General features: G+C 55.1%; 1 protein-coding gene across 1 annotated transcript; it reads left to right on the top strand.

Annotated features, from left to right (window-relative positions):
• Positions 1 to 988: 988 nt before the first annotated feature.
• On the top strand, positions 989 to 17,634 carry QPRT (quinolinate phosphoribosyltransferase). The gene is made up of 4 exons (XM_070411650.1): positions 989 to 1,240; positions 15,153 to 15,688; positions 17,104 to 17,235; positions 17,306 to 17,634. Exons 1-4 carry the CDS (start codon positions 1,228 to 1,230, stop codon positions 17,522 to 17,524), a joined length of 900 nt encoding a protein of 299 aa, XP_070267751.1. The 5' UTR covers positions 989 to 1,227; the 3' UTR covers positions 17,525 to 17,634.
• Positions 17,635 to 18,383: the final 749 nt, after the last annotated feature.

Below are 18,383 nucleotides of genomic sequence, written 5' to 3'. Positions count from 1 at the left end.
GCCCCTTGAGTGTGGCTCTTCCACAAAATACCACGTGCGGGCGTGCATACAGTGCGATTGAAACTTCGTGGCCCACGCGCAGAAGTCGGTTTTCGGCCTGGGAGAGTCTATTTTATTTTGAAGAAGTGGCGTTAGAAGAAGTGGGGGGTGTCGGTCGGTTGGGCGTCCAGATACGCAGCCCAGGCGGGACGCGGGATACACAGCGCGATTCATGCACGAGCTGAGTGAGCCAGTCAGTCAGCAGTCTCATGGTGCAGTGGTTAGTGCTAGTCGCGTCTGCAAATCGCGCGCGGGTGACAAAAGTACCTACTCGAAGCATAAAGTTACCTGTATTTTTCCAACCAGCTGCAAATCCTACAGGTATTTTTGTCATCAATTTAAGAATTGCAATTCTTTTGTGTTGGTGGCTTTATTATTATAAAATGAAACATGTTTTAGGTGCCCTGTTTGACATGGCTACAAAGAAGCAGCAAAGAAAAACGGAAGACGAAAACCGTGAATTTAGAGTTGAATTTAGAGTTGAATGTACCTACCTGTATAGTTTAGGTTTAAAAAATTTGGCTCTCTCTTGCCGAAACCGGTTTGGCTCAGTGGATAGAGCGTCGGCCTGCGGACTGAAAGGTCCCAGGTTCGATTCCGGTCAAGGGCATGTACCTGGGTTGCGGGCACATCCCCAGTGGGAGATGTGCAGGAGGCAGCTGGTCGATGTTTCTAACTCTCTATCTCTCTCCCTTCCTCTCTGTAAAAAATCAATAAAATATATTAAAAAAAAAAAAAAGAATTAAAAAAAAAAATTTGGCTCTCAAAAGAAATTTCAATCGTTGTACTGTTGATATTTGGCTCTGCTGACTAACGAGTTTGCCGACCTGTGACCTAGGGCACCACCAAGGGGCTTGCGGGCCCTCAAGGGGAGCACAGTCTTGCATCCTCGGCCTCTCACCCTGGGGCGCTGGGTCACCCTGGGGCGCTGGGCGTGTGGAGAGAACAGGCCTTCGGCTCAGAGGGAGGACTTCTGAGTTAGCAAAGGAGAGCTCCCCTCGGAGCCTGGAAAGCAGACGAGATACCACCCCGCCAGGGGTCCTGACGCCGGAACGAGGACAAGAGGGAGCCCCAGGGAAGCGGGAAGGGCTGATTGGGGCCCTCCTCCCCGACCCCGGCAGCCCCACCCCCCCGCCCCAGAGCTCTCTGAACTTTGGATCTGAGCAGCTGAGCCAGCTCCAAGCCGTCATGGATCCCGAAGGTAAAGGAGCCCCCAGACCTCTCTCCCCTGTGTCCCTGCGCCCCCACCCCCCACCCTCTGCCCCTCTCCCCTCCCAACTTATCTCAGTCCCTGATCGCTCCACCCCCACCAGAGACGGAGGCTCCTCTGGCCCGTGGGGGTCTTCACCTCCCGCAATCCCTCCAGCCTCTCTGGGCCCCAGGCATTCCTTTCTGCCCGCAAAGGCCCTCTCCCGCTGCTTCTCCTGGTTGTTGGGTCTCAGGGAGCTCTGGCCAAGAACGGGCTTCAGCCCCAGCAAAGGCGGGGTGGCCTGGAGGGAACGGCTCCTGGGGGCTCTGGGGAGGCTGGATGGGGCCAGCTCTGGACTCTGCCCCTGGCCGGCAGCTGGAGAGGCCTGGAGCCAAGTCCTGCCCCATCTGCCGCGGGTGGGGGAGGGGCTTGAGTCCAGCGATCCTCTGGCGGGGGTGGCGGGGGGGGGGGGGGGGGTGCGGGGCGGGGGTGATGTCGCTAAATGCCGAATGAAGGGCGGGCGGGGGTGGGGGCAGGTTCAGGCCCCACCAGAAACAGGCTGTGACCTTGGGCAAGTCGCCGACTTCTCAGAGCCCCTTTCCTTGCATCTATGAAACGACAATACAAGTGTGTGAGGAGGGCAGATGACAGGATGCATGGAAGGGGCCCATCTGTGAGCTCCCAGCTCTGACCTCCGCCCTGGCCCCGCGGCTTCTGCTGGCCCCGCGCCCCCTGTGCCCAGCCCCCTTGTGATCGTGAAGGCAGCTCTTCTGGCCCCAAACTGCTCTTGGTTTGGAAAGAACCTCAGAGTCAGAGCCTGGGCTCCAGTCCCATCCCTGCCACCTGCTCGCTGTGTGGCCTCGGGCAGATGCTCAGCCTTGCTGGGCCTGCTCCTCACTGAGAAGATGACATGCCCTCACTTGGGCCGTGGGGAAGGTTCGGTGTGATGCCTGCACAGAGGCGTCCCTCAGACCTGTCTCTGCAGCCCGGGCCTCCTCAGCTCCGCTCCATTTTGGGGAGCCCCGTCTGCCCGCCTCCACCTGGACCTCCCCCTGCCATGCCAGCTCCATTTCTGCTCCTGCCTCACCCCCTCCTGCTCAGACTGGAAACCTCAGGGTCAGCTTTTGCTGCTCACTGTCCTCGCACCCCAACACCTGGACAGCGGCCGAGGCCTATGCATTTACCTCTCTGGCGTCACCTGCGCCCTTTCCCGGGCTGTTCCCACCCGGGGGAGGCCTCTGCTGCCTTCACACAGGTGACCACACCTGTTGTGCGGCTCAGAAGGGCTGGCGCTGGGTCACTGAGCCGAGGGAATTAAGCCAGGAAGGAGCAGACAAGTCAAGGGGGTGAGGCAAAGGCTGGGGGACGGGGAGCGGGGGACGGGGGGAAGGAGTGGCGAGGACAGAGTTGGGGCAGAAGCAGATGGCGGGCTGGTGGGCAAAGGGGGAGAGGTCAGGCTTGGCCGAGGTGTGAGCGGGCGGCCCAGCCCCAAGTCTGGGGACGTGGGTGCCGGTAGTGGCCCTTCTGCTCACCGCTCAGGAGGGATGCCTCCCTACACCTCACCTGGCTCCCTGCCTCTTGCCCAGCAGTTCAACAGCCTCCCGCTTACATCTGTCAGGAGCCAGAGGCACCATTCAAATAGTTAAACTTCAAAGAGCATTTTTGATGCTGTGACTTCCGATGAAAAGTTTTAGTGATTTCCCACGGCCTATTGAGCAGGACCCTAACTCTTTCCTGGCACTCAAGGCCTGCTCAGTCTGGCCCCAGCTACCCCTCGGCCCTCTCTCTTGCTGCCCTCCAACTGCTCTGAGATTCTGTAGGTTATTGTGCCGTTCGTATGCTGGGTAATCACACTGGGCCCGAGGTGGAGGTTGTTGCTCTTCGCTAGAGAGAAAGGGGGAAGAAAAGAGCATTGATCTAGAAGCTGCGGTGCAAGCCAGCTTCTGTCTCCACCTGGTGTTTGCCAAATGGATCACCGAAGCTGCCAGTCAGACACCTGGGCGTGCAAAACCTGGCAGGCATCGGCTCAGGCACTGGATGTCAATCGCCGTGTTCCCTCCTCTTTGCAGCTCTGATTTCCTCATGAGACTGACCCAGAGGGGTTAGCAAACCGCCTGGCGTTGGCCCGCGTGTGGGTGGTGGAGCAGGTCCAAACCCAGGCGCTTCTGACTCCCGGTCCAGGCTCTGCTCCAGCACCAGGGACAGGGCCCCGGAGCCCTGACTGCAGCTTACAGAACTCTGAATATTGATATTATAAACATATACTGAATTAAAATATGACTTAGTGCTAGATTAAATGGCAGTGTGGTGAGTGAAAGGTTCAAGTTGGTGGTGCGTGGGCAGGCTAAATAGCCATCTCAGATGGTGAATAGAGAAAAATTGAATGTATTTAAGGAAAAGGGAGGGGGAATGCAGATAGGGCTGCACAGCACTGAGCCGAAGGGTGTTGGGTCCAGGGTGGCAGCAAAAACACACTTAGGGCAGTGACACAAGGACGGACATAGAGGAAGCAGCAGGAGAGCCAGGCGGGGCTGCTTTGGTCACTGGGAGGGCAGAGAGAAGGGGGCTTGGAGACAGGGTCAGGGGTGAGCCTGGGACGAGCTGACGGCCCACTGCTCCCCTGGTTGCATGCCTCATGGGGTTCCTGAGAGGTTGGGGGACCGTGCCTGTGGGAAGAGGAGAGAAGGGGATGGCATGGGAGTGCTCCTTGGAGGCTGCTGTGTCCTAGCATATTTATTGTCCTCTTGCAGGTGGACATCTTAGGGGAGGGTCTTGTTAGAATTTCATCAGCTTCCCAGCTGTGCTCTTTCAGGGTCACAGTCTCCACTGATTGGTCGGTGCCAGGACAGGGGGTCATTAGTCAATGCAGCTGGTGCCCAGGCAGCCTGGCATCACTTGTCTGGTTTTGCTGCTTTTCTGGGCCTGGAGCTGAAATACAACCGAGGCCTAGATGTTCTCTTAGGGAGGAAAAGGTCAGGGGTCTGACCCGCACGACCAGTGATGAGCCAGGGGAGGGCAGGTTGCCCTGGGGGCGAGGTCCTTGTTTTCCCAGTTTTGCCCCTTGCCGGGCATCCGGGACTTTCTGCCCTGGTGAGTTTCTGTCCCTGGCCCATCGTCCTGGCTCTGCTCGGGTCTGTCTAACAGTGAGGTGGGGTAAGTGAGGGGACTCGAGCCCGCCTGCCTGGGCGGGTGTTCCTGAGAGCACACTTCCCAGCTGTGTGAACTTTGGGCCAGTTACTTGCCCTTTCAGTGCCTAGGTTTACCGATCTGTAAAATGGGGATAATAGTAGTATTCCCATAGGGTTGTTGTGAGGGTGAAATGTGTTAATATATATAAAATGTTTGACACAGTGCCTAGGAAGGACAGTAAAAGTGTTGGCTGTTATTACTATACATTACGGCATTCCGGATTTGATTATAGACAAGTGGCAGTAGGCCCCAGAGTTTAAGAAAAATTTATAAAGACAAAACCTTTAAAATTGACAACTTCTATCTACATTAATTTCCCCCTGTAAATTGGGGAAACCATCATTACCTGGTGTTAGCTGGAGGACTTTGTCAGCCTCTTGTAACACCACCGAGGCTGCAAACACAGGCCACATGGCTCCACATACAATTCAGAACCGAGACTTGTTATATTCATTTCGGTTCATTGGCACAGCCGCCCTTTCTGTCCGCCCACCAGGCAGGGAGGGAAGATGAGGGATGGAAGCCCGATGCTGGCAAGGGGCCCTGTCTAGTCAGGACAACCTGGAAGCGCAGACAGGACCGGCAGAAATGCCCGCGGGGAAGGCCTCCGTATGTCGGGCCAGATCCAGTTTATCTGTATCCTTCCCTGTAAGGTGTTTAGAGAGACGCAGTAAGTACCCTCAGAAACAGAGATACCAATTTTTTAAAAAACGTCAGTTCTTTTTAAAAATTATTATTTTTAGAATTGATTTTAGAGGGAGGCAGAGAAGGGGGGGGAGATAGATAGATAGATATCGATAGGCTGCCAGTCCCCAACCCCTAACCCGAAACCCCCACCCCCCCGCAGGTGCCCAGACCGGGGATCACATGCGGCCCCTTAACGTGGGGAGGACAGACGCTCCAAGCATCTGAGCCGCAGGGCGGGGCCAGAGATGCCAATTTTAACAAAACGCTGGAAAAGCAATTAGGAAGGTATCGGGTTGAGAGAGCAAGGATGAAAGGATACTCTGAAGGGCAGGCACCTCCAGGGAACTCTCACCACCAGTGAGAGTGCAGAGAGCGGGCAGGGGAACAGCATGCCTTCCGGTCCCTGCCAGCTGCTGCAGCTGCGGTGGCTGTACAACTCGGCCAAGTTATAAAAATAACTTTCCCTCACAGCTGCGCGTTCAGAGAGCCTTCATTTCAAAGGAGCCCCTTTGGTTGGAAACGCATGGAGTCAGGGCCTGAGGAGAGCTAGTGCCAGGCGTGTTTGTTTATTTCTCACAAATGGAACGTGGAGCCCGGGCATCTGCCTCTGCAACAGGCGATCAGAGGAACTGATCTCGAAGGAAGGGGTGGGCGGTCACCCGCGGGCGGAGAAGGCAGGGCTGGTGTGCTTGGCGGTTTCCCAGCTCTGCCCTTCAGTAACTGCCTCTGTGCTTCTGAGCCTCGTTCTCCACCTATGAAGACGGGTGATCTCCACCGTGAAAAACTGCGAGCAGGACTGTGACCGCGCAGAGCAGGCGTAGCAAGTGCGGGCAGCTGGCAGGCGCCAGGGATGGCAGCTTCCCTCTAGTCCGGCGGGTCAGGAGCTCCCATCTCTGCTGCGAGTTAGAATGATGTCACCACATTCCAGACCCGTTACATCCGATTTTCCGGGGGTGGGGGTGGGGGGGGGCCAGCATCTTGCAAAGCTCCCCAGACAGTTCCGTTGTGGAGCCTGGGTTTTGAACCACTGCTCCCCCCGCCCCTTGACCCTGTCTCAAATGAGGGGCCTCTCTTCTCTCTCTCTTTCCAATTTTTTAAAATTATAATGTCAAACATTCACATAAATAGACAGAACAATCTGATGAACCCTCCTGTACCCACCATCCAGCCTCAGCAACCATCAGCTGTGGCCAGTCCAGCCCCAGCCACACCCCCTCCTTCCTGCCTCCCAGGGTGACCTTAAAGCAAACCAGCTCTCGGACTGGCCAGTGTGGCTCAGTGGCTGAGCATCGACCTATGATCCAGGAGGTCATGGTTCGATTCCTGCTCAGGGCACAGGCCCGGGTTGTTAACATTAAATTATCTTAATGTGATCAATTAAAAATATATATATATTTAAAAACCAGCTCTTATACATTAACTTCTTAGCATGTATTTTCTAAAATATAATGACTTTTCTTTTAAAAAAATATTTTTATTGATTTCAGAGAGGGAGGGAGCAACAGAAACATCAATGATGAGAGAGAATCATTGATTGGCTGCTTCCTGCACGCCCCCGACTGGGGATCAAGCCCAGAAACCCGGACATGTGCCCTGAGGGAACAGTGACCTCCTGGTCCATTGGCTGATGCTTAACCACTGGGACACACCCACCGGTTGGGCTTTAAATATATGTGTGTGTGTGTGTGTATGTGTGTGTGTATGTGTGTATGTATGTGTGTGTATGTGTATGTGCATGTGTGTGTATGTGTGCGTGTATGTGTGTATGTGTGTATGTGTGTATGTGTGTATGTGTGTGTATGTATGTGTGTATGTATGTGTGTATGTATGTGTGTGTATGTGTGTATGTGTGTGTATGTGTGTGTATGTATGTGTGCATGTGTGTGCATGTGTGTATGTGTGTGCGTGTGTGTGTGCGTGTGTGTGCATGTGTGCATGTGTGTGCATGTGTGTGCGTGTGTGTATGTGTGTGCATGTGTATGTGTGTGCATGTGTGTATGTGTGTGTGCATGTGTGTGTGTGTGTGTGCATGTGTGTGTGTGTGTGTGTGTGTTTATTGATTTTAGAGAGAGAGGAAGGGTGGGGAATAGAGAGAAACATCGATTGGATGCCTCCTGTATGCCCCCCATTGGGGATCAAGCCCCACAACCTGGGCATGTGCCCTGACCGAGAATCGATCTGGTGACCTCTTGGTACGCGGGTCAATGCCCAACCACTGAGCCACACCAGCCAGGCATGACTTCTTTTTATTACACTCACAATGCAATGATCACAACTAAATTTTATTTATTTATTTATTTATTTTTAAATATTTTATTAATTTCTTACAGAGAGGAAGGGAGAGGGATAGAGAGTTAGAAACATTGATGAGCGAGAATCATCAGTCGGCTGCCTCCTGCACGCCCCCTACTGGGTATGTGCCTGCAGCCAAGGTACATGCCCTTGACCAGAATCGAACCGGGGACCCTTCAGTCCGCAGACCGATGCTCTATCCACTGAGCCAAACCGGTTAGGTCACAACTAAATTTTAAAAGTTCTCTTAATGTCATCAAATATCCAGACAGTGGGGCGGGGGGGGGGGGGGGGGGGGGGAAAGGATACTTATGTAATACCCTTTGTAATACTTTAAGAGGAAAATAAAAAAAAAAAAAAAAAAAAAAAAAAAAAAAAAAAAAGTAAAACTTCGATATCATTAAGGCAGCTCAGCTATTTAAACATTCTCACTAAATGCTGCATGTTGTAGAATTCAGAATTGGAATTTAAAGGCACAAACAATATAAATGTGCTCAACTCAAACACCTTGAGACAAAAAAAAAATGCTTCCCAACAATAATGGAGAGCAGAGTCTCCTTTTCTCCCCTCCTCAAAGCCTATGTATCTCAAGCACTACTTTAATAATAAAGGGGGAATATTTAACAAAAAAAAAAAAAAAAAAAAAAAAAAAAAAAATATCCAGACAGTGTTCAGATTTTCAATTGTTTCGTAAATGTCCTAATTTCGTTTCAATTTGTACGTTTGAATTAGGTTACAGATAAGATCGATACACTGCGATTGATTGGTTAGTATGTGTTTTACAATCATTTAACCTTTTCTTTCCTTGCAATGCATTTGCTAAAAGACCGGTTATCCTCTGGAGGGTTCCTCTGGTCTGAACCTTGCTGGTGGCAACCCTGCGAGATGCCTTCCTGCGTTCCTCTGTCCATTGGCTGCATCTGGAAGTCTGATCTGTTTTGCCGAGAGCGCTCCGGGGTGGCGGTGTGCTCTGCCTCAGGAGCTCGAGGTTGGCTTTCGGTGCTCAGCTCCTGGCTGCACCGGTTCTCGGGGGTTGCAGCATGGTTCCTCCTTCCCGCAGAGCACGGGATCTTATTTGGTTAAGCAGACAGCTCAGTGGTTTTTGTAACTTTCCCAAGTTGTACAGCCATAGGGCATTTCCGCCTCCGTAAGGTCTCATGTCGTTGAGTTCATTCCCAGCCCCAGGCGAGCACTGTTCGGAAGCCTGTCTCTCGATTTGCCTCCTCCGGCCACTTCATCTGAACGGGACATGCAGTGTGTGGTCTGTGTGCGCATTGGTTCCTACCCTCATGTGTATCTGGGTCACAGGGGCAGGGCTTCGAAAACCGGGTGCCTGGGAACCCCCCCCCCCAGCCCCCCCCAAAGACTCGGATGCAGGGGGTCTGCAATGGGCTTGCGCGGCCGAGGGTCTGGGAAGCTGCCCGGGTGACCCCCACACCCCCGTGGGCAGCGGTGGGGGGCCCTGCTCCCTCAGCCTCTGCTGCAAGAGTGTCCACACCCACTGCCCGCGCCCTCACCTCCGCACACTCCTGACCACGACCACGTGGTTCCTGCCCAACCACACGGAACCAGAACTGCTCTGGAAGGCCTGCCCGCTGCTAAGCCCAACCCCGGTCAGCCTTCTTGCTTCTGTTCACACCCTACTTCTCCCCCCGGCACCCCCTCTCTTGTTAATCCTCACCTGAGGATATTTTTTCCATTGCTTTCGGAGAGATTGGAAGGAGAGAGAGAGAGAGAGAGAGAGAGAGAGAGAGAGAAGACTCAGCGACTGGTTGCCTTCTGCACGCACCCTGGCTGAGGGTGTGGGCTGACACGCTAACCACTGAGACCATGGCCAGGGCCACACCCTGCTTCCTGAAATCCAGACACCCCCTCCCTCCCGGGGCCTCCTCTTCTTCCCCCGCCCACCATGCTCAGGTGCCAGCCATGTCCACTGGCGGCTGCAAAGTTTCCAATCCTCGTCCCTGTATCTCTTCTGAGCTCCAGAGCCACTCTCCTACCCTCCATCGGGGACAGCCATCACCTTTCCTGCTGGCATCGCAACCTTGGCATCTGCAAAACCAAAGTCACTCTCGTGCCAACCCCCAAGCCCCCTAGCTCTGCTGCTTATAAACCTTGTCACCAGGGCCACCAGGGCGGCACCAGGGCCACCAGGGCGGCGCGAGGCTGGCTTCTGTACTTGCAGAGGGAGGGACGCTGTCCTGTGGTGAGGCCCAGTGAGAGCGCGAAGGCGGTGGGCCCGGCGGCCACACACAGGCAGAGCGGGCTGCTGTCTTCTGCGGTCCCATCCTCCCCCCACCCTGCTCCTCCCTGAACAGCTCTGGGTGCGTCTTCAGCTGCCAGGACGGAAACCAAGGCTTCTATCTTATTCGCTGCGCGTCCTGCACATCCCGCCTCAGGAACAACCTGTGCCCCCTCCACTAGGCCTGCGGTTCCCGCCCGATTCGGGGCTGCGTCTCTTCTTGTCTGGCCGATGGCTGCACCTCCTTTTGCCCCAACCCATCTCCAGTTGATGGCTGGAGTGACCCTTCCAGAAAAAGTCACAATCATGTCATTCCCTTGCTTACAATTCCGTTACGGCTCCCGCCATCTATCCAGACTCCAGCTAGTTTGGTCCTTTTTCTCTCTGGCCTCAACTCCCACCGTTTCTCCTGCCAACCCTACTCAGCCGACCTTCCCTCTATGTTCTCGCTTCTGAGCCTTGAGCACCTGCTCTTTCAGCCTGAACCATCTCGCCCTCCTCCTCACCCCCCACACCTCTGCTTGGCAAACATTACTCATCCTTCAAGGCCGCTGGGACTGCTGCCCCGTCCCCAGGGCACTTGTCATTTCTGCCTCTCACTCCCACCACCCTCGGTAAATCCTCAGTCATTCCTTCAGCAAACACGTCTGCCATGTGTTCCTGAGCACTTGGCAAATATTAACCCACTTAATTTTTATAGCAGCTCTAGAGAGGATCATTAGCATTATCGCTCTTACAGGTGCGGAGCCTACGGCCCCAGAGAGGGTGGGTCGCTGGCCCCCGAGCCGCCTTGAAGCCCAGGCCCTGTGGCTCCAGAGTCTAGACTCTGAGTCATTCCACCGTGTGGCCTCTCTGCGTGGCTGAGTGTCAGTGAACACTTCGTGTTAAGCTGAGCAACAGAAAACGTCCAATGTTTGGCTGTGTTTGCCCAATCGAAGCAGCACATTCATCTGGTTCACTGTGCCAGGCACTTGCGACACAGCCAGAAACTCTGGAAGGACATACCTTTGCCCCCAGAGGGGAAACAAGGTTGGGGTGTGATGAGAAGGAAGGAGCAAGGAGCGGAGTGAGCATGTGGCCTGATTCTGGGTCTGTGAGAGCCCCCGGCAGAGGACAGAGCCTAAGAAGACCTGAAAGAGGAGTGAGAGGAAGGGGGAGCCGGGGGAGGGGCGGGGTAAGAGAAGGGGCTTCCAGGCAGAGGCACAACCTGGAATAGCGTCGGCTAAGGCCGTGGTTCTCCACCTTCCTAACGCCGCGACCCTTTAATACAGTTCCTCATGTTGTGGTGACCCCCAACCATAACATTATTTTCGTGGCTACTTCATAACTATAATTTTGCTACTGTTATGAATCGTAATGTAAATATCTGATATGCAGGATGTATTTTCATTGTTACAAAGTGAACATAATTAAAGCATAGTGATTAATCACAAAGACAATATGTAATTATATATGTGTTTTCCCATGGTCTTAGGCGACCCCTGTGAAAGGGTCGTTCGACTCCCAAAGGGGTCGCGACCCACAGGTTGAGAACCGCTGGGCTAAGGCCTGAATGCTAAGAGAAACAGCTGTCCACTCTGTCACTCCAATTAGTACCTGGCACTGACCAGTTGCTCAATAAAGATTTGTCAAAAGAATATATTAAAAATGCAAAGAAGTCAAGAGAGCTAAAGCTAATACAATGAAAGTGGGGAGTTTTGCCCTAACCGGTTTGGCTCAGTGGATAGAGCCTCGGCCTTCGGACTGAAGGGTCCCAGGTTCGATTCCAGCCAAGGGCATGTACCTTGGTTGTGGGTACATCCCCAGTAGGGGGTGTGCAGGAGGCAGCTGATCGATGTTTCTAGCTCTCTATCTCTCTCCCTTCATCTCTGTAAAAAATCAATAAAATATATTTTAAAAAGAAAAAAAAAGAAAGTGGGGAGTTTTTGAAAATATATATGTTTTTATTGATTTTAGAAAGAGAGGAGGGGAGAGCCAGAGAGAGATAAACATGGATCGGCTGCCTTCACGTGCCCTGACCGAGAATAGAACCCGCAACCTCTTGGTGCCTGGGGCAAAGGTCAACCAACGGAGCCGCACCGGCCAGGGTGGGTTTTGTTGTTGTTGTTAATCCTCACCAGAGGATACTTTTTCCATTGATTTTTATTTTTATTTTTTAAATATATTTTATTGATTTTTTACAGAGAGGAAGGGAGAGGAATAGAGAGTTAGAAACATTGATCAGCTGCCTCCTGCACACTCCCCACCGGGGATGTGCCCGCAACCAAGGTACATGCCCTTGACCGGAATCGAACCCGGGACCCTTCAGTCTGCAGGCCGACGCTCTATCCACTGAGCCAAACTGGCCAGGGCCCATTGATTTTTAAAGAGAGTAGGATGGAGGGAGAGAAAGAGAGAGAAACATCGGTGTGAGAGGCACATCGATTGCTCGCCTCCCCGCGTGTGCCCCAACCAGGGCCGGGGATCAAACCTGCAACCCAAGTACGTGCCCTTGACCAGTAATTGAACCGTCGACCCTTCAGTGCATGGACCAACGCTCCAACCACTGAGCCACACCGGCCAGGGTGAAAGTGCGGTTTTAAACAGGCGAGTGATCCACTCAAATTTACTTGTTTATTGTTTTACTTTCAAGTCAGGTTTAATGAGCTATAATTATGGACAGTGAAATTTACCCTTTTCTCTGTGAAGCTCTCTGCGGCTTAATGAAGGCATCAGTGGTGTAGCCACTATCGCAGACAAGATCTAGAATAGTTCAATCACATCCAAAAACTCCCGGGTGCTGCCCCTTCCTGGCCAGGCCGTCCCCACCCCGGGGCAAACATCCGCCTCCTCTCTGTGGTTATGAGTCTGCCGTTTCCAGAATGTCATCTGGATGAGTCAGGTAGAATGCAGCCCTTCCAACCGCCTCTTTCCCTAGAACCATGCACTTGAGAGGGGTCCCCGTTGCGTGTCTCGGTGGCTGGTTCCCTCCTCATTGCCGAGTGGAGTTCCACCATCGAGATGAATCAGCCTGTACAGAGGCATCCGTTTGTTTCTCTGACACTCGCCAGTGGAAAGATTCAAATTCGCTTTAAAAAGCAAAGGTCGCTGCACCGAGTCTGCCTGGAATGGGGGCCCTGCCTCCTGCCGTTCGTTCCAGGCCTTGGCCTGGCTGCACTGGTGCCCACAGGGGAGATGGGGACTGCGTCTTTGTCCCTTGCACTGACTTTGCTCCCGGCACCCCTCCAGGGCACCGCTGGCTGTGAGAGAGGAGTGGAGGCCACTTGGCACAGCTGTGGGAGAGGATGTGGGGCAGAAGGCCTCGGTTCGATGGCAGGACGGTGGCTGAGGGCAGGGGTGAGGGGTGAAGAGCAGCCTCTTGGCTTTGGGGAAGAAGAGCCCACCTCTGAGAGCAGAGTGAGGCAGGGTGCATGGCGTTACTTCAACGTGGAGCAAAAGTGCAGCAACAAAACCCAACCCAACTCAACCCAACCCCACCCAACCCAACCCAACCCGACCCGACCCCACCCGACCCGACCCGACCCAACCCAACCCCACCCCCTCACAGGCTGCCCAGTTGGCGGGAGCTCTGAGGTTGGGCCTTGCTCAGAGATCTATGGGAGGCCAGTCCTCCGTGCTTCCTGAGGCTGCAGATCTTCTCTTGGCCGACAGGTGGGGATGATGCCCCACGCCTGAGCCTCCTCTGCTGTCATCCCATTCATTCAACAGGCGGGAGGGCACGTTAGCCCATACTCACAGCAGGAAGGACCTCAGAGACCAACCGCGTGTCCACAGCTGTCATTTCACAGGCAAAGGACTCAGCCACACTCCTGAAGCTGTGTCCCACAGAGAGGGGCTCAAGCCGTGTCCCTGTGGACAGCCTCCCTCTACAGCTCCCATCTCTAGATAGGTGACAGTTTATTGACACATCAGATGTGTGTGGGGGGGGGGGGCTCCACGCTAGAGGCCGAGTCAGAGGGCCAGCGCCACGACCGCAATGCCTGGCTGGTCTGACTCTGCTGCGCTTTGTGTGGCCCTCGGCCTACTCGCCCTTCCCCTCTGTCCCATCTGCACCAGAAAAAGCTGAGCCTCCAGCTTCAAAGCCCTGTGCCGTGGAGACGCCCGGCTGAAGGACACCCAGCTGGTCTTTCACTGGGGGCTCCCAGGCGGACCGGAAGGCAGCCGGTGACGGAGATGCTGTTCGCTCCGCTCCTGGCTGGCCCATAGCTGCTGACCCAGCACTAAGTCGCCAGAGAAGATACAGGACATGGTTCAAATCTGCATTTCAGATAACCGACAGATAGATTTTTAAATTTTTAACCTGAAGATTTCAGAGAGAGAGAGAGAGAGAGAGAGACATTGATCTGCTGCTCCGCCCACTTATGCAGCCTTTGGCTGACTCTGATATGTGCCCTGACCAGGGACTGAACCGAAACCTTGGCTCCCTGGGACAGTGCTCTAACCAATGAGCTACCCGGCAAGGGCACCAGCAGAGACTTTAAACGTATGTTCTAAATATCACCTAGGATATATTTATACTAAAACATCCTTGATGTTGGTCAGAAATTTAAATGTAACTAGGTGGTGTGTGTTTTTATTTGCTCAATCAGGCAACCCTGACCAGTCCACAGGGGCCTCCCAGCACCCCAGCCCCGCTCCCAGGACCCCCAGAGCTTCACCCTGGTTGGCTAGTGCCCGATTTTGCTGGTTGTTAAATGGAATTGACCCTTGAGCAACACGGGTTTGAACTGCACGGGCCCCCTTACATGCAATTTTCCCCCGATAAACACTTGTACTGTTTGGGCCGTGGTTGGATGCATTGATCTGCAGTGTTTTATACAGTGACTTGAGCATCCGTGAAGGTTGGTATCAGTGGGAGGGGAGGGTCCCGGGAGCAATCCCCCATCGATAAGGAGGGGTAACTGGCGTTTTGGGGGAGTCAAAGGCTATATGGGAGCCCTCAAGGTGTGGTTCAGTCAATCAGGCGTCATCCCGTGCACCATAAGGTTGCTGGTTCAATTCCTGGTCAGGGCACATGCCTGGGTTTCAGCCTTGATTCCTGGGTAGGGGGCGTGCAGGACGCAGTCCATCAATGTTCTGCTCTCACATCCATGTTTCGCTTCCTCTATCTCTAAAAATCAATAAAAATATTATTTATTTATTTTAAAAGGTCTTTTTAAAATTGATTTTGGAGAGGAAGGGAGAGGGAGAAAGAGTTAGAAAAGTCAGTAATGAGAGAGGATCATTCATTGGCTGCCTCCTGTGCGCCCCACACTGGGGATGGAGCCTGCAACCCGGGCATGTGCCCTGAGGGGGAATCAAACCATGACCTCCTGAATCATGGGTCAATGCTCAATCATTGAGCCACGCCAGCTGGGCAATTAAAATATTGTTTAAAAAGCTATATAGGGATTTTCAATTGCTGGGGGTTGCTGTCCCGAACCCCTGCATTGCTCAAGAGTCAGCTGTGTTTTGATGGTCACCGCTGGCCACAGGAGAGGCAGCCGGACCACAGCGCGTTCTCTCTCCCTCCAGGCCTGGCACTCCTGCTGCCCCCGGCCACGCTGGCCTCCCTGGCGGACAGCTGGCTCCGCGAGGACTGCCCGGGCTTCAACTATGCGGCCTGGGCCACAGGGGCAGCCCCCGCGCAGGCGGCGCTGTGGGCCAAGTCCCCGGGCGTACTGGCCGGGCGGCCTTTCTTCGATGCCATCTTTGCCCAAGTCAACTGCCAGGTCTCCTGGCTCCTCCCTGAGGGAGCAGAGCTGGTGCCCGTGGCCAAGGTGGCCGAGGTCCGCGGCCCCGCGCACGGCCTGCTGCTGGGGGAGCGGCCGGCCCTGAACGCGCTGGCCCGCTGCAGCGGGGTGGCCAGCCAGGCGGCGGCCGCCGTGGCGGCTGCCCGGGGCACGGGCTGGGCCGGGCAGGTGGCGGGCACGCGGAAGACCACGCCCGGCTTCCGGCTGGCAGAGAAGTATGGGCTCCTCGTGGGCGGAGCTGCCTCTCACCGCTACGACCTGGGCGGCCTGGTGATGGTGAAGGACAACCACGTGGTGGCGGCCGGAGGAGTGGGAAAGGTGATGGAGGGGAAAGGTGATGGAGGGGAAAGGTGATGGAGGGGAAAGGTGATGGAGGGGGAAGGTGACGGAGCGGGAAAAGTGATGGAGGGGAAAGGTGACGGAGCGGGAAAAGTGACAGAGGGGAAAGGTGACGGAGGGGGAAAGGTGACGGAGCGGGAAAGGTGACGGAGGGGAAAGGTGACGGAGGGGAAAGGTGATGGAGGGGAAAGGTGATGGAGGGGGAAGGTGACGGAGCGGGAAAAGTGATGGAGGGGAAAGGTGACGGAGGGGGAAAGGTGACGGAGCGGGAAAGGTGATGGAGCGGGAAAGGTGACGGAGGGGAAAGGTGATGGAGGGGGAAAGGTGACGGAGGGGAAAGGTGACGGAGGGGAAAGGTGACGGAGCGGGAAAGGTGATGGAGGGGAAAGGTGACGGAGGGGAAAGGTGACGGAGGGGAAAGGTGACGGAGCGGGAAAGGTGATGGAGCGGGAAAGGAGACGGAGGGGAAAGGTGACGGAGCGGGAAAGGTGATGGAGGGGGAAGGTGATGGAGGGGAAAGGTGACGGAGGGGAAAGGTGACGGAGGGGAAAGGTGATGGAGGGGAAAGGTGATGGAGGGGGAAGGTGATGGAGTGGGAAAGGTGATGGAGTGGGAAAGGTGATGGAGGGGGAAAGGTGATGGAGGGGAAAGGTGATGGAGGGGAAAGGTGATGGCCGACAGGTCACCCTGGCCCCAGCCCCCCGCAGCCCTTCCTCGCAGGCGGGAGCGGGATGAGACCCCTGTACCCCTCAGGCGCCCCTTCTGTAAAGTGAGGGCTTGGATGTGCTTCTCTGTAAGCGTCGGGCTTCGCATGATGTTCAAGAGCAAAGGACCAGCGTGGGGCGTCCAGTGTCCATGGCTCTCCAGCTTTGGGTCCCTGAACCGGTGAAAAGGTCCTTTTTTTCTTATTTTTATCCTCACCCGCGGATATTTTCCCACTGGTTTTCAGGGAGTGTGGGAAAGAGAGGGGAAGACACAGAGAGAGAAACATCCATATGACAAAAACACATCCAGGGCCCAGGAGGACCCAGCAACAAGGCGCGTGCCCTGAACAGAGATTGAGCCTGGGACCCTTTGGTCCTCAGGCCGGCGCTCTAGCCGCTGAGCCAAACCCACAGGGGCTGAGGAGAGGTTCTTAAAGAGCCCTTCCGTTTTAATGCTCTGAGTCAAACTGAACTCATCCAAATGCCAAATATTACTGATATTTGGCCTTTTTTTTTGGACCCACAAGGGGGACCATTTCATGTGGTTTCACCGAATACGAAAGAAACCATCCTGATGCCCCGTGTCCTCATTAGCCCCAAGCTTGTTGCCCCTCCGGGGCCTTTGCCTGCCAGTCCCAGCCCCATGTGGCCCTCACGCCACCCCCTGTCACTCTGCCCCCGGCCTGGCAGGCGGTGAGGCGGGCCCAGCAGGCGGCCAACTTCACCCTGAAGGTGGAGGTGGAGTGCAGCAGCCTGCAGGAGGCCCTGGAGGCGGCAGAGGCAGGAGCAGACCTCGTGTTGCTGGACAACTTCAGGCCGGAGGTGAGCGGGGTCTGCTTCTGGGAGGGGCCGTGTTAGGGGCTGTCACCTCCCCTCGGCTTGTGTCCCGCAGGAGCTGCACCCCACGGCCGAAGCGCTGAAGGCCCGGTTCCCGCGTGTGGGCGTGGAGGCCAGCGGGGGCATCACGCTGGGCAACCTGCCTCAGTTCTGCGGGCCGCACGTCGATGTCATCTCCTTGGGGATGCTGACCCAGGCGGCCCCGGCCCTGGATTTCTCCCTGAAGCTGTTTGCCGAGGGGGCCACTCCGGCGCCCCATGCCCGCCGCTCCTAACGCCGGAGAGGATGACACTGGCCACGGGATAACATGGTTTCTTGGGACTCTACCTCTGCTCGCCTCGGTTTCCTAATCTGTAAAATGGGTCTAATAAATGACCAACCTTAGACGTTTCTTTGGCCGTAGTTAACACGTGGTAAGCGCCCGGGAAATCCTAGAAATTACCGGAGTTGTCTTTTCTGCTATGCACTTCTTCACACTCCGCCTTCTCGCCAGTCACTTGTGTCTGTAATCAGCAGTGTCTGTGGCCACTGTCAGCCAGGCACCGGCCATCCCGTGGCTGCCGTGGCCGTACATGCCGGTTATAGGTACAACCTGATCATCTCTGCTGAAACAAGTCCCACTGCGCCCTCTCTACAGTATAAAGTAGAAGTGGTGAGTGAAGCCAGCGTCGGTCATCGTTCGATCGGCACTGTTCTTTTTGAGCGATGGTGTGTGCTGTGCAATGAATGACGTCCAGTTCGAGGACACGTGGCATCAGGTGGGATGTCCGGCGGGAGCATTCCGCTGGGCTGATGCTCTAGTTGTGGGTTGTTGTCTTTGCCTCTCACCTCTGGCTACTGCTGCCGCCTCTTTGGTGGAGGTGAGAGCCTGTCCATCCCTCGCCTCCTGGGGCCCCAGCAGCCGTCACCGTGCGTCTTCCCAAGGTGAAGGCTCTGCTTGGTGCGACCCGCCTTTCCGGGCCTGGTTCCCTGGGCCGTCGGTTGGGGGAGGAGGTCGGTAGAGCTGGGGCCAGGGCAAAGGGAGCTGAGGGGTGAGGGCTGGGGCGGGGCCTGTGCATGTTCAGGGGCTCATTCCCTTCCATGCAAAGTCAGGACCAGGGGTCTAAGCAGGGAGTCTGAATCCTGCTCCCCAA

The sequence above is a fragment of the Myotis yumanensis genome, unplaced genomic scaffold, assembly GCF_028538775.1.
Source record: "Myotis yumanensis isolate MYYU_CA2020_CCGP unplaced genomic scaffold, mMyoYum1.0.hap1 SCAF_4, whole genome shotgun sequence".
Classification (NCBI taxonomy): Eukaryota; Metazoa; Chordata; class Mammalia; order Chiroptera; family Vespertilionidae; genus Myotis; species Myotis yumanensis.
This window is presented reverse-complemented; position numbering and strand designations above follow the sequence as displayed.

Bases quoted from the DNA above. Each gene is read 5' to 3' on its own strand.
- QPRT (XM_070411650.1), top strand. The intron at 15,689-17,103 runs GTGATGGAGGGG...CCGGCCTGGCAG, and splicing joins CGGCCGGAGGAGTGGGAAAG to GCGGTGAGGCGGGCCCAGCA. The intron at 17,236-17,305 runs GTGAGCGGGGTC...TGTGTCCCGCAG, and splicing joins TGGACAACTTCAGGCCGGAG to GAGCTGCACCCCACGGCCGA.